Genomic DNA, 14196 nt, shown 5'->3' on the forward strand with positions numbered 1-14196 from the left:
CCAATCTGTCTCCAATCTAGTCGTTAGACCCTTCACATGAATCCGAGGACTTGGAATTCGAATTCAAATTTCAATAGCCTTGCATTGCTTGACAGGTACATTGGGACATGTCCAGAGTACAGTCCATGCACGCACAGAGGAAGGACGCGTACATAGGCTCCATAGTTAATCTCACGGAGTATGGAGAACGGAGTACCTTTACCATAGTCAAGCGCAACACGCGACCCTCTATACTGAAAAACGGCCTACTTGCAAACTGTATCGCTGGGTGGGTCACCTCGGCGTTCCTGCCCTGCATGTGCGACTCCACGATCTAAGGATCTATGAAGCTCCATCTGGATTGGATCCAATGGTCCTTGCATGGTGTGGATTGTGTGAGCCGTGTCCGCCACCGTGAGAAGTGGTTAGGGAATGGGTATGGAAAAGGATATCCGTAGTGGAATTGGAAGTATAGAGGTCGGTGATAGGGCAGAATTAAAAAAAAGAAAAATGGTAGGGAAAAGGAAAAAGAGAAAAGAGACAAATTAAAAATACGAAATAAGAATAAACTCTTATCCTCAGCGCCAAAAGCGGATAGTAGACCCTGAAAATCAAAAACGGAAATTCAATTTACTAGTAAATCCCTGTAACAATGAAATCGCCAGGTAAAAGGTAAAAGCCAAAAGCCAAAAAGGGGCGTCACACACAACCCCTTATCGGGGTCTGTGTGTTCGACTCCATAGAGCTGAGGTGTGTACCGTTGAAAAGAAATGAATCCAACTCCATTCCCGGGTCGTGATTGGGGATTCTACATGTCCTTGAATTCAGGGGGAGGCTGTGTAGCTTTGAAGCTTTACATACTCCAATCCCAAATAATTGGGTCTTGAATCTGATCTTTGGTAGGCGTACTAGGGTATGCAAGGGAAATAAGCTTAGTGGACTTGATATGTACGTCCGTATACTCCAGTCTCATCTATATCCATATCATATCTACGTTTCAATCTATACACTCCATCATATATATAGTATCTACGTAGATACTATAGCATAAGTTAATTAATCTACAAGTAGTATACATGCAGGGCAAAAGACCCTGAATCATCAAGCCTAGCAATTCAATTTAATTTCTCCACACCTGACATGGCCAGCTTACGCGGCCACATCCTGCGCCAAGCCCACCCACGGCAAGCTTAGGCATTTGGCGCTCCTTGGCAGACCCCCATCCCTCCCAACTCCCAACCCTGTGGACTCTGTTACTGTATTCCGGGCCCCTCCTTTTCCTTTCCTTTGCGTTTCTATTTTTTGCGTGGCGACAGGGCGAACGGAGCTGAGCTGAGGGGATTTCGCATTTCCGTCCAAGGCATTTACGTGTACCTTGAATGCTTTGAACATTTGGACTAGGTAGAAATATTACTGTTGCTATGTTTAGTTGGAGATACATGTGTAGATTGTATTGTAGGCTGGCCTCTCTACCCCAGACTTGTCCTTTGTTTAGTATGATTGACATGATTTACGCTTTTAGGAGCGATCCCTGCCCTTATGGCCCTGTCACTATGCTTAGCCGTCGATTGTTCCAGGGTCGGGGTTTTATAAGGAAAGATCGACTCTACAACGACGCAACTGGGTTTTTTTGTAATTGGTTCGAATGTGTTGGTTGTAGCTTGTTATGTTAACGATATATGTTTATATTGAAATGCGCCAAATGTTAAGGAAATTAATGTTCGCGGTACGGAGTAGCAGATCGTCAATATATATCTCAACTGAGTTCACACAATACCCACGAATCACTTCTACACAGCAACGGTATAAATCATAGTCATTCAAATGTAATTGGTAATCCCTAACGACTTTTGCGAATGATGTACAGAAACACATGACGCCGAACGTCCCTGCATTAAAGAAATGAAAGAAAAAAAACACCGGCTATCGAAACACCCATAGCTAAGACTAATAATGCATGAAGAGAACATCCAATAACTGCACCATTCTCAGACAATGATGGACAACTCCGGTCGGTCCGCCTCGCCCTCCATGTCCGGATAGTAAGGGACCATGGCATCCGCCGCCTGCACATAGGCATCGTTGTACAATCTCCAGTAAGGCGTGCGCACCTTGCGAGCGGGGTGGAACAATCCGGCCCAGATATAGTTCATCACAGTGCCAGTGCCGATCGCCATGCGGAGGGCTTCGATGGCTTCGATGATTCGGTCAATGACGTGGGGGCTGGTCTCGAAGATGTTGGGGAAGGTCAGGTTGAGCAGATGGAGCATGGCGTCCTCGCAGCCGAGGCCGACGACACCGAGGGCGACGTGCTTGACCACGGCAGCGGCGGTCTGTCGGTGGACTTGGTCACGGTCGACAAGGGCATCCTCCAGCAGCGGGGTGACGGCGTAGACATAGTCTTTGGCCATCTCGCCGATGTATTCAAACAAGAAGGACAGGGCCTTGAGGACACCGTTTTGTACGTTGAGTTCTGGTACGCGGTACTCGTTCATCAGGGCTGGAAGCACCGTGAAGGGAGCACAAGTTTCGGCGACGATACCGATGGCGACGGCCGTACAGACACGGGACTGACGCTCCTGGACTCGCAAGTTGTTGAGGAGAGTGGCCAGAACGTCCTGGGGTCCGATGGCTTTGGCGATGAAGCCGAATGTGTTGTTGGCTGCTCGGCGAATTCCCTTCTTGTGGGCCTTGAGCATATCCAGCAGCTCGAAACAGATACGCATCCATTCACGGGCGTTGACCGACTCCGGTCCACGGTCGGCAATACGACCGACCAAGTCGATGGTGTTCTCCTGCACCTTTTCGTGACGGTTACGCAGGATGGGTGTGAGACGGGGAAGGAGGTCTCGAATGGGTGGCTGCATCTGGTTGATACCGACCACGGTGACGATGGAACGTAAAGCACCTAGGATTGAACCCAGAACCTCTGGGTACTCTTCACCCAGGTATTCATAAAGAACAATACCAAGCTTACCCATGAGGGCGTCCTCACCACACTGCTTCATAACCATCGCAACGCGGGAGATGAGATCGGCGGCTTGCTGCCGAACGGTGGCGGACTTGTTGTTCAGGCGCCAAAGAATCGTACTGACAATCTGAGGGAGATATGGCTTGCATCGTGTGCCAAGTGCATTCACCACGGTACCGAATCCATTGAGGATGACAATGTCTTCGATGCTTTGCTCCTGGAATGCGAAGAGAACACCGTCGATGAGACGTTCTTCCAGTCTCTCGGAGATGTCTGCGGCCCCGAGGGATGCAATCAGCTTCTCCACGGTTTCCACAGTCATCTTGCGGTAGGGCTCGCTTTCGTCTTTCAGGTTGTTGACGACACGCTCAAGGATCTCGCCGACGCCCACCTTCTGGCCCAGGTCCACGGTCGTATCGACCACCTGGCGGTAGTTCCTGCGGTCAAGCGCCATGCGTCGGACCCAGAAGCTCTTGAAAAAGTCTGTCAAGACGTGCTCCTTCAAGTAACTAGCAGTCACACCATCGGTGCTGGCACACTGAGAGACCACCTTCAAGACCACCTTCTTCATCTCCTCATCTGGCGACGAGAACTCCCGAAGAAGAATTTCCATAATTTGAGTGGTATAGTAGTTGGCATACTCCTCGTCCATCAGAGGAATAATGTAGCCTACGGCCTTAAGGAAGGCAGCGAGACCCTTGCCACGCTGCTTGCGGGCACCGGTCCAGAGAGGATTCAGAATCTCATCGAAGCTCTCAATACCATAGGGATTGGCAGCTTCGGCCAAAGCAGCCACGGATAAAGCGGTGACAGTTCTGACCTTGGCCTGCTCATCACTGAGGTTATCCGAAATGCAGTCAACCAGGCCCTTGAGATGAGGCAGAATGGCGCATCCCATGAGAATGGGAATTTGCTGGATAATCTTGACACCCGTGTGTCGGGCTTGCCAGGATTTTTTGCTGCGGCAAACAGCACGGAGGAAAGGAAGGAGGGCGGGGATACCGAGGGCAGAGGCAACAACGGCGAAAGCTCGTGCTGTGGTGTTTCGCACGTACTCGTCAACATGGTCGATATCAGGTCGCATCGTACTGATCATTGTGGCAAGACCAGCGGCCTTGGCAAGGTTGGAGATAATTTCTCGACCTTCAACACGCGCATAATAGTCTTGGTCAATGAGTAAGGGCTCAATGACGACCAAGATCTTGTGAACATAGGGACGAACCAAGTCATCGAGCTTGTAGAGAACACGGTCAATGACCTTGACCAGCAGATGACGTTCCTGATCCTCCAATGACTTCTCCATGAGCAAAGGCAGAATCTGATTGAAAAGAGGTCCAGCGCCAAAGTTGCGCGCATTGTCTGTGAGTTGTCGTAGAGCAGTCTTTCGCATGGGCGGAGTGCCGTTCTTGACCTTGAGCAGCAATCGCATGATCTTTCGCTCCTTCATTTCTTCAACGGTCATGCTGGTTTCGTCGTTACCTTCCATCAGCTTACCAAAGTAGGCCATATCCTCCGGCTTGAAGAATTGAAGATCACCAACGCCGGGAATATCAGTCGGAAGTTCTTTGCCCATAGACCGAACACTTTCTGGCTCTTGCATCATGAATCCTCCCACGCCGCCAGCAGCCATAGGCGCTGGTGTGGCCGTGAGCTTGCGAGCCTGGGTTCTGATGGGCTCGTATCCAGGAGGAGGGTCAAGGACCTTGTAGCCATCGGCTTCGCCAGGGAGCATGATATCAAGCTCTTCATCGGACCACCCGATGACCTGACCGGCCCCGAGATTGACAGAACCCACAGGCGCACCTTGGGATGGGTGCATGGGGGTGGCGAGTCCTTGGTTACCGACGGGCGTGGCAGCTGTGAGAGAGGGCGCTAGATCCCAGCGCGAGCGGGCTTTGGGAGCTTCATCGGGCGCGCCAGGAGCGGGCGTCTGATCCCAACGTGATCGCTTGCTTTTGGCTTCGGATTGCTCGACCTGGTCCTCTCCCTCAGGAGCAGGCTCCGGGGCCGCGTCATCCCATCTCTTCTTACGCTTCTTGCTGGTGGCCACTTGAACTGTCGAGCCAGCATCGGCGTTTTCTTTGTCGTGCTCCACCCTCTTCAGGGTGGCCTCGTGCTCTGTCACATCTTCACCCCGCTCTCGCTTCTCCGCAATCAATTTTTGCACGCGCTCTTCCTCCTTCTCAATCTCACGGAGCGCCATCACCTCACGATAGGTTTGGCCTTCCCCCTCAACATTCGCGTGGGCATTGGCGGCGAAAGGATCGGCGCGTGTAGGAGTCAAGGGTCCGCGGTTGAATCGGCGCTTCTGGTAGTCCGTCTCGCGGTCTGCAATTCGGGCTGCCTTCTCACGACCTAGCAGGATGTCCTCCTCCTCAACCCCATTTCCTTGCGCCATCTCATCGATCTGGCTTCTGGTGGCGGTGTACTGGCCAACCAAACTGTGTCCTCCGTTCGCATCCTCCATTTCCTCGTCATCGCCATTAACGGCGATGGACGTGTTGTAGCCTGAGAATTTCTCCGCCCCATCCCGATCGTACAAAGTGGTATCGAAGGAGTCCGTCAGGGAGGCCTTGGTCGAGTTATCAGTACGTTGACCAGATGGGTCAAAAGTCCTAGAACCTTTTTGACGAGAAGCAGCGGCGTTGCGCTCAGCTTGGAGCCGTCGGACGGCCTCGAGGTCGGCTGTTGTGGTGGTTAGCATGTGGTCAAGCGGGTGAGCTTGCGAAAACTTACCGTCAGACATCGTGATAAGAATCAAAAGTCGCGAGGATATGAGAGAGCCTATGATACCGCAAAAAGGGTCACAGTCGCTACATCCGGATAGGGAACCGCTGAAACGGCCACAAGAATAACCTTTGAGGATGCAGTGTTGCTAGGGACTCGCGATGAGAGACTGAAAAGGCCGTCGGCGAAGTCGCGCTAATGGATGACTAACTGTCCAGCACCACACGTGATCTCAATAGCTATCAGAATCAACACGTGACAATATATCCCGTATATATATCCAGATGGATGAGTAAGCACAAGCCCAGCTGGTCAGGTTAGTCTTTCTTTACCTACCACAACCAGGAATATATGGTCAATATTTCACCAGGAGACAGAAGATGTTCGCAAACATTATAGACTTGAACGAGAACTTCTCGTTTCTGCTGAGGAAAATACAGAACTAACATATCCTAATCAGACTCACCACATCTTCAATGAAAACCATTGGTATTTCAATCACGCACTTGTAGTTTCAAGATTATCTTACTACATATCAAGATGGAAATAGATACTCTACTTTTCCATTCATCCCACAGAGGACCGACCCACACATACCATAATCCCAATGCATCCGTGGCGTTGGTAGGGCGCTTATAGTCTATTTATGTCCCACAACCAGCGTGTCAAGAACATTATTAGACTTTCTGCATAGAATTTGATTCCCTCTGGCACCTGATACTAGTCTTTTAATTTGGGAAATTAATGCCAATGTAACCAGGATGAGGAATTCTCCGAAAAACAGCCAATGGCAGACTTGCCTACCCCAGGCACTGGGCTGAAGCGCTATACCAGGTTTTGGAAAAATCTTAGAATACACCTGTAGAATATGCATTTTAGCATCCATATTAAGGTTATACTGGGGTAGCAAAAGGCCAAAATATATTACCACAATGCTAATTCCCTGTCCAACGTTAAAAGCCGCAACTTGCCGACTGACCAGTAACGACCGAGCTAGTGTAACATGCAAAGCCCGTTCGTGTGGTGGTATTCATTTGGGTTATACAATAAGCCCTAACTATGAGTGTATGGAAATTAAAAGTACCTAGCCTATCTCTCCGGTCATTCAAGTATGTGGAGTCTGACAAAACAAAGACGCCAATTTTAGCTCTCCCTTAGCCCCGTAAGTTCCCCAGTCAGCAGGCTCGAAATACTTGCCAATATCGACTACCGACTAGATGCGGGGAGTTACAATTAAAGAGGAGTCTCTCGTTGGTACAGCCATTGGCTCATTGAATCGGAATCTATTGCGCTTGATTCGATCTGGTATAAACCGTGACCCTGACCATATGGACGGCATGTTCCAAATTCGGAGCATTTACTCTTTGTTACATGTCAAGGCAGCCTTACCATACCCCTGATCTAATATTATAACTCCCTATCTTTGTTGACTTTAACATCCTCCCCGGTTCTTTCCTAAGACCTCCAACCTGATTTTTTCAAGAAGTCAAGATTATACTTCTTTACAAATCACTCATATCACAATGAGACGCTTTCTAACGCTTGCTTTGCTCCTTGTAGCAGCAACCATTGACGCATACTCAGCACTTCCTCATCCTCTAGCTCTTGCCGCTTCATTTTCTCATATCTCTCGCGAGCTGGACCTTATCAACCTCGGAAACTGCTCTCTTGCCAACGCATCTATCCCATTGAAAGACACAGAGGCGAAACTACCAGCCCCCTCTACGAACCTTACCCTCAAATACGTTGTGCTGGGCCGCGGAACTCAGAACTACTCTTGCCTGGCGCTGAATGCTCCGTCAAACCACAAAGCCACTACAAAGCCTATTGCCACCGGAGCCGCAGCCACTCTCTTTGATGCCTCCTGTCTTGCATCAAGTTCGAGTGCTCTTCTCCACCAGCTCCCTGAAATCATGAGCAACACACCTCTTGGAAGCATCGTCTTCATGGCAGCTCTTTTAGGCCAGGGCACAAAGAGCACCGATCTCATAATCGGCGAGCATTACTTCAACGCTGGCGGGGATCCAGTCTTTGATTTGAGCTTGAGTGGCTCTCAGTCTTGGATCGTTGCCAAAAAGGACGCGTCTGTCTCAGCTCCTGCGACGGAACTATCTAATAGTCAAAGCGGCAATGTTCCATGGCTGAAACTTGGACACAAGGATGGGTGTAATATTCAGGTGAGTGATTGACCTAGCAGCCTTAGCTACGAGCACTTTTGACCTGTTCTTGATAGGAGGTTTATCGAGTTGTGACATCCCAAGGAGACCCGCCGTCTACATGCACCGGTCAAAATGAGACTATACAAGTTGCATACGCCGCGGAATATTGGTTTTATGGATAAATCAAGTTATTGCATTCGCGGTGGAAGCTGCATGTTGGAAATTTGAAATTACCAGTATCACATCTCAAATTTTATCCAGGCTCTACGCAAATCAACCAATAATATAGTAATCCGATGTCGTATCCTGTGTCCTATGCCTTTTCTACTACTCCCTAATCATGCAAACCTTGAGAATATTGATAAAATGCCATCGAAACGCCCTTGAACCTGACAATTCGAGATTTTGACATGCACAGAGATATCCTGCGCCTCGGTTTTCATTAAGTAACCCATTCATGTCTCTTGAGTTCGCCACTTTTTGTGGGCTGCGCTATCCTCTTGTTCGTCTGGTTTATATATATCTATATGTGTTACGCCTGGGAGTCACTGAAACGGAGCCAGAAGCTCTGGCCTCGTGCGAGATTCAGTATTGTGAACGGTGTTTGGTTACGTCATATGAGTGTCTTTGTCGTTACATGGAGGAGTAATTTTAGTTTCATGTTTAGCAGCCGAGCTATACAGCAAATTGGTTTTATATAGGAAGTTGAAATCTCCATGTGATAAGTTATATGTGCTGTTAATTATCTATCAAGTTTTCAATGACGGCCCCGAGCCTCTCAACACCCTCAACTAACCGCTCCTCATCCTCCCACATGAAACATAGTCTTAATCTGCGATCCAAATCTCTCCCCAAAGAATCTCGCCCTGGCACAGCAAAACCCTCACCATTACCTAGCACCAAGTTTTGCTCCTCGAGCGCACAATGACACACGCGAGTGGCATTCACTGTAGCCGGGAGTTGTACCCAAATATAGTACCCCCCAACCACGGGACTAGTTTCAGGATCAGGTGTAAACGATACACCTAGAGGACCAAGATATTTTTTGATTGCTGATGCCAGTAGACGGTGACGTTTTCGACCCTGAGGAATGAGTACATCCGCGATGTACCCCGGTAAGAAGTGATCCTCTAGTAACTCGTTGATGAAAGTCGACATCAGCTGCGAAGGGGCACCACCCGAACGCGTAGAACCACTGAGGCAATTTAGTCAACGCCCACGTTAAGTTTGTCCAAATGATGCAGAGTAGAAGACTTACGCTTGAGAAAGTCCATAAACAAAGGCCTCGGTCCCTTCAGCCCATCCAACCCGACACCCGGGACCGATAAGCTTACTAAAAGACCCATTGCTCACAGTATTGCCAAATTGATCCAGAGGACCTCCTTCAAGCTCCCGGTCGACATCCACAATGCGCGGTGGAGGCTTAGCCACAGCGGCAGAGGCATGGACAACCCCCCAATTGAGAAAGTCATACACATCATCACAGACGACAAGAGCGTCATACCTACGAGCAACTCTAACAAGCGCCTCCCGCCGTGCGCGTGACATCGTTGTCCCAGATGGATTTGAGAAGTTTGGGACACAGTATATAACATGCCTGTATATCTTTCGATATGGCCTGGGGGGCTTTGTAACCTGCTTCAAGGAGTTGAGCCCATACCCAGCTCTTCCAGCCGTGGAAGAAGAAACATACCTGATTACTCTGACTTGCCTTCTCGCTGCTCTCAAACCCACTCAAAGCAAGCTCAAGAGCAGTAACATCCATACCACCCTCATCCTCAGGAATCCCAACCATGCGCCCAGCAAATCCGGCATCCTCAAAGACCCGAAAGACGAGATGATAACAGGGCTCAACTAGCCATATTCTCTGCGTCTGGGCCGGTTCTGTGAATACCTGGAGTATACATGCTAGATTTTGACTTGCGCCGCCGGTTATGGATATGCGCTCTGCATTTATAGTATGCAGGGGAGTATATGACTGTGATAGCCAACTGGCTATATTCTTCCTGAGGGGATAATAGCCTTCATCGGGACCATAGGCCAGCCCGTCGTTGAAGATAGTCTTATTGGATAAGACGTCGTTGGCTGCTTGTTTCAGGCGTTGGGTTGGTAGCATGGCTGTGGCTGGCCAGCCTTGGAATAGGTCGATTTGGGTCTTGGGTTGCATCTTTTTTGGATTGGATGGGCCGTGGTTTGGGGAAATATCTCTTGTCTTTATACCTGAGGTTAGGGTTAATCTTGTTTTGGGGGTATAAGCGATCTGACCAATCATGTGACGGAAAATGCTTAATATCCAATATAGTTTCAACATAGAGTTTCAATGGTGTCTACTTGCTCTAGATTCATCGCTTGAAGTCCGAATGATCTGTTAAGAGAGTATACTTGGCCCGTGTTCTAATTTGTAGTGAACGTGGTAGGCCGGTTGGTGCAGGTCAATACAAAATTTGACAGGGGATTTATACCCCACCGAAGCTGTGGAATTATCGGACTTGCTCTACATGTTACATTCTACTCTCCAGGGTCGAAAGGATTGATATCCAACAAGGAATCATGTCACATAGGAAAGGGTTCTCGCATTGATCACACCGCTATAATACAACCCATAAACTCCTGCGGAAAAAGTCACCTATTCCGCGATTAGAAGTCAAATGACCGACCAGCGCCAGCATAAATGCGAACGTAAAAGAAACAGGCGAGAAAAAGAAGGAAACTGACCCCCACGATGCTTCTCCGGCTCGGCTCCGGAATGACACTCAGAAACGCCGAAGTATGCCCCGCCCCACCACAAGATAAGAATGATTCTATGCCCTTGTTATGAACCCCAATCCAGCCCCGACTATGAACAGAACCGGATTCATACGTTGTCGTCCTCATAGACGAAGTTGATGTCGCGGATACGGCGGCGATTGTGAGTGATGAATTCCTGGTCGCCGGGTGGCCTCTCGTCACGGTTGTTCGCAGTCAGCATGCTCTGGAGGCTCATGCAGACACTTTCGACAGTCTGAACTGGCGACCAGCCGGCCGTTCCGAGGAGATCGAGGCAAATGATCCCGTTGCTGTAGATGTGGGGATGCATGGGAATCGTGCGGGGGGTGCCGGTAGAAGCGTCACATTGAATGAACTGGACCTCTGGGGGTTCTAGAAAGACCATAAATGTCAGAAATAGCGTCATTTGACTTATCAAGATAAGGGTGCGGAATGCGCCCCGAGAGGAAGTAAGAAATAAGGTTGGTTGAGTGAGAAGCTGGAACTTACCGATGGGATATTTGTTGCTGAAGGTGAATTTCAATCGGTACGTCTGGTTGAAGTAGAGAGGGTTGTCATCGAGGACCTTAATGTCCATCTGCCATTCCTCAAGAGTGTCACTCTTGACAATCTCGATTCCTGGCGGGACATGGTCCTTCATCTGGAAATGTCATAGCGTTAGAAGAGTGAAGATAGGGTGAATGAGATTCATGACGATGCGAGATGGACACAAAGTGAAATGCGACAAAGGTGGAGGGAAGTGAAAAAAGGCGGGGAGGGCGTCCGTACCTTCAGGAGCTCCTGTAATCCAAACAGTCAGTTAAGTTCACTTCCATGACAATTACAAAGTAAGAGACAATACTCACCTTGCCCAGACGCTTGGTTGCGAACATGACGGTGGACTTGAAAGGTGGTGAGTGCAAGACTCGGCGATCAAGAGAGCTCCGGTGGAGTAGGAGGGGCGGTGTGGGGTAGCAGATGTATGACGTGGGGCAGAAGAGTAGAAAACTTCACGAACGCAAAGAAAAAGACGATGCAAAGCGATTAACTCGAGAACGAGATATTTGAGAGCGATGAGATGTTCGAATGGGAGGATGCGAAGGTGGGGAGATAGAGGCACGTGATATTGACGCCTGACTTTTATACTTGCCCGGTCATGCCACGAAGATGATTCTTTTGTTTCAGTAGTAACTCTGCGATGGTGAGGATGATTTAGCTAGAGGGTACTATATTTGGTTCTGATCCAATAGAACCATGTTAAGTCAATACTTCAGTCCCTAAAGAGTGTATCTGAAGCTGGGCGCTTTATCACCCAAGTCCACCAAGTCTTCCGCCACAAACCGAGGGACCCTATCAGCCTCGGAATTCCTCTTAGAATTTATCCTACGACAAATAACATAATACAAGATCATAGCTAACAGCCCCAAAGCAGCAAAAGCTAGCACTAAAGCATGCCCCAGACGATATCTCGGCGCATCCTCACTCCGATAAAAGTTAGAAGCAGCAGCACCAGCCATAGTTCCAAAACCAATTTGAATAGCAATACCTACAGCACGCTTAGCATCAGGTGCCCAATTATTCGAGGACAAGGTCAGAAGACCGGGGATAGCCGGGTACATGCCACACGCGGCAATGAAACAGCCCGCATATGTCAGACCGGGAATAAAGCGTGCTGGAGCGACGGCGATAAGGAATCCCACAAAGACGGCGGTGTAGCAGGCGAATGTGAAGAAACTTCTTTGACCGGTTTTGTCGGAGTAGTAGCCGACTAGGATGCAGGATATTGTCGCTGCTGCGTAGACGGGGATTGTTAGGAGCTGGGCCAGGGCAGCTGAGTAGCCAAGACCTTTGATGATTGTTGGTAGGAATAGGGATAGTGCATATACAGAGCAGGCCTTTCATGTTTCGTTAGTATTACAGTATAGGAGGAAGGAAGGCTAGACTTACCATTCCCCAGTACCCGAGGCAATGGAACCATGTCTAGTAAAGAATATCAGCATCATTCCTTTCATATAGACCTAGAGTAACCAAAATATACCTGCCAATCGAGAAGCGCATCTACAAAATGTTTCCATTTAAAAGAATGCTTATTTCCAAGCTGAGGTGCTGTCGACGTCTCAGTCTGGGTATAGTTCAAAGCATCCAGCAAAATTCTCTTCTCGTGCTCCGAGAGGAAAGCCGCAGTTGCAGGTTCATCCCAAACAAGAAAGAAAGAAAAGACCGCAACAACCACGGTCAACAGCCCTTCCAGGATGAAACTATAATACGTTAGTGGTCAAAACCCAACTCAAGAATCGAGCGGGAACGTACATCCATCGCCAGCCTTCTAGTCCACCAACACCATCCATCTTACTGATGAGGTAGGCCAATAGACCGGAAAATGCACCGGCCATCGAAGCAGATGCGAAGATGAGTGCTAGTCTGAACTGCGAGTTCTTCCGAGGATACCTGTACTATGTGAGCATAAATATGCATGTCTTCTCAATATGATATCCTACCATAGGGAAACGTAAAAAGCCAGACCAGGGACTGTCCGAGATTAGAAAAAGAACCAGAAGTGCACGTAGAAATAGAAAAGCATACAAAGTCCCGCTTCTGTCACTCCTATAGCAATTATCAGCCCAAGAAAACCCACTTCGAATCCAATGAACTTACCAAGGAAAAACCGAGCAGCTAACAAACCAGAATAATTCTGCACAATCCCAGTCAAGGTCATGACGAGCCCTATCGTAACAGATCAGCCAAGAAGCCCACGGAATAAGAGAACATAGCACCATACCCCAAGCAACCATAATAGACGGAAGCCAAATACTAGGCTTCAAACGAACAAGCAACAAATTGCAAAGCGGCTCAAAGAATGAATACGGAAAGAAGAAGATTGTCAGACACCTAGTACATGTAGCAGTATAATAGTTAATTTAGTGTCATTTCCCCTTGTACTTGTGTTAAGGTTCACATCTTAATACTCACCAATTATATTGCTGGCCAACTAAACCCAATGTCGTAGACAATCCCTGGACATTTGCATTTCCGATATTACCTGTTCATACAGTTTCATGAGTATATTCCCCCAAAGCTAGGATACAAGAAGACTACCTCGATCCAGAAAACTCAGGAGATATAGTACTGCCAGAATTGGAATAACGCGGAGATCGACTTTGCGGAGGAGCTTGTCATACTCGGCTTGTGATACAGTGAACATTGCTGTTTCAACAGTTTGAGGGTTCAATGGCTTTTCTTGAAGCTCTTTATGGGTTGAGGCCCCATCCGTTTCTGTGGATTTGAAGTCCATCTCTGGTATGGATGAATTGGTCCGGAACGTTGGCGGTGTTAGATGTGTTTGGCTGAAGGTGTTTGGTGAGGAATAAATCCTGGGATGCAAGGGGGATAAGAGGAATGGGGAAAAGCAAATAGACACCCACTTTTGAGATTCTGCAGACCGAGGTTCTATTATTCCCCCGCTTACATTGCTTTCTCCATATAGTTGCATGTCCAGATTCTGCTAGCCTTATAGTTGCATATCGGCTTTCTATCCGGTAGGCTGTTTTGGGGTAGTCTACCTCCGATCATCGGGTCGATTTAACAGACTGAGTCAACTAGTAACTATGGCACGAT

General features: G+C 48.5%; 4 protein-coding genes across 4 annotated transcripts; 1 reads left to right on the plus strand and 3 right to left on the minus strand.

Moving 5' to 3' along the window:
• Positions 1–1967: 1967 nt before the first annotated feature.
• On the minus strand, positions 1968–5696 carry PENARI_c018G04965 (U2 snRNP complex subunit HSH155; the record flags this gene model as incomplete). Its single annotated transcript, XM_022634557.1, has 2 exons — positions 1968–5635; positions 5687–5696. 2 exons carry the CDS (start codon positions 5694–5696, stop codon positions 1968–1970), a joined length of 3678 nt encoding a protein of 1225 aa, XP_022485665.1.
• A 1504-nt stretch (positions 5697–7200) lies between these two features.
• Positions 7201–8018, plus strand: PENARI_c018G12055 (DUF3455 domain-containing protein; the record flags this gene model as incomplete). The annotated part of the gene is made up of 2 exons (XM_022634681.1): positions 7201–7854; positions 7911–8018. 2 exons carry the CDS (start codon positions 7201–7203, stop codon positions 8016–8018), a joined length of 762 nt encoding a protein of 253 aa, XP_022485537.1.
• Positions 8019–8966: 948 nt separating this feature from the next.
• PENARI_c018G04490 (ubiquitin-conjugating enzyme E2) lies at positions 8967–11474 on the minus strand (the record flags this gene model as incomplete). The annotated part of the gene is made up of 7 exons (XM_022634541.1): positions 8967–8973; positions 9095–9471; positions 9530–9730; positions 10697–10974; positions 11092–11242; positions 11371–11382; positions 11448–11474. The coding sequence occupies 7 exons, from the start codon at positions 11472–11474 to the stop codon at positions 8967–8969; spliced, it is 1053 nt and encodes a 350-aa protein (XP_022485519.1).
• Positions 11475–12019: 545 nt separating this feature from the next.
• PENARI_c018G00842 (uncharacterized protein) lies at positions 12020–13373 on the minus strand (the record flags this gene model as incomplete). Its single annotated transcript, XM_022634475.1, has 9 exons — positions 12020–12025; positions 12132–12476; positions 12529–12561; positions 12620–12839; positions 12892–13029; positions 13080–13110; positions 13165–13185; positions 13237–13305; positions 13361–13373. The coding sequence occupies 9 exons, from the start codon at positions 13371–13373 to the stop codon at positions 12020–12022; spliced, it is 876 nt and encodes a 291-aa protein (XP_022485669.1).
• Between the last annotated feature and the right edge of the window lie 823 nt (positions 13374–14196).

The sequence above is a fragment of the Penicillium arizonense genome (genome assembly GCF_001773325.1).
Source record: "Penicillium arizonense strain CBS 141311 chromosome Unknown PENARI_contig018, whole genome shotgun sequence".
NCBI classification, from domain to species: Eukaryota; Fungi; Ascomycota; class Eurotiomycetes; order Eurotiales; family Aspergillaceae; genus Penicillium; species Penicillium arizonense.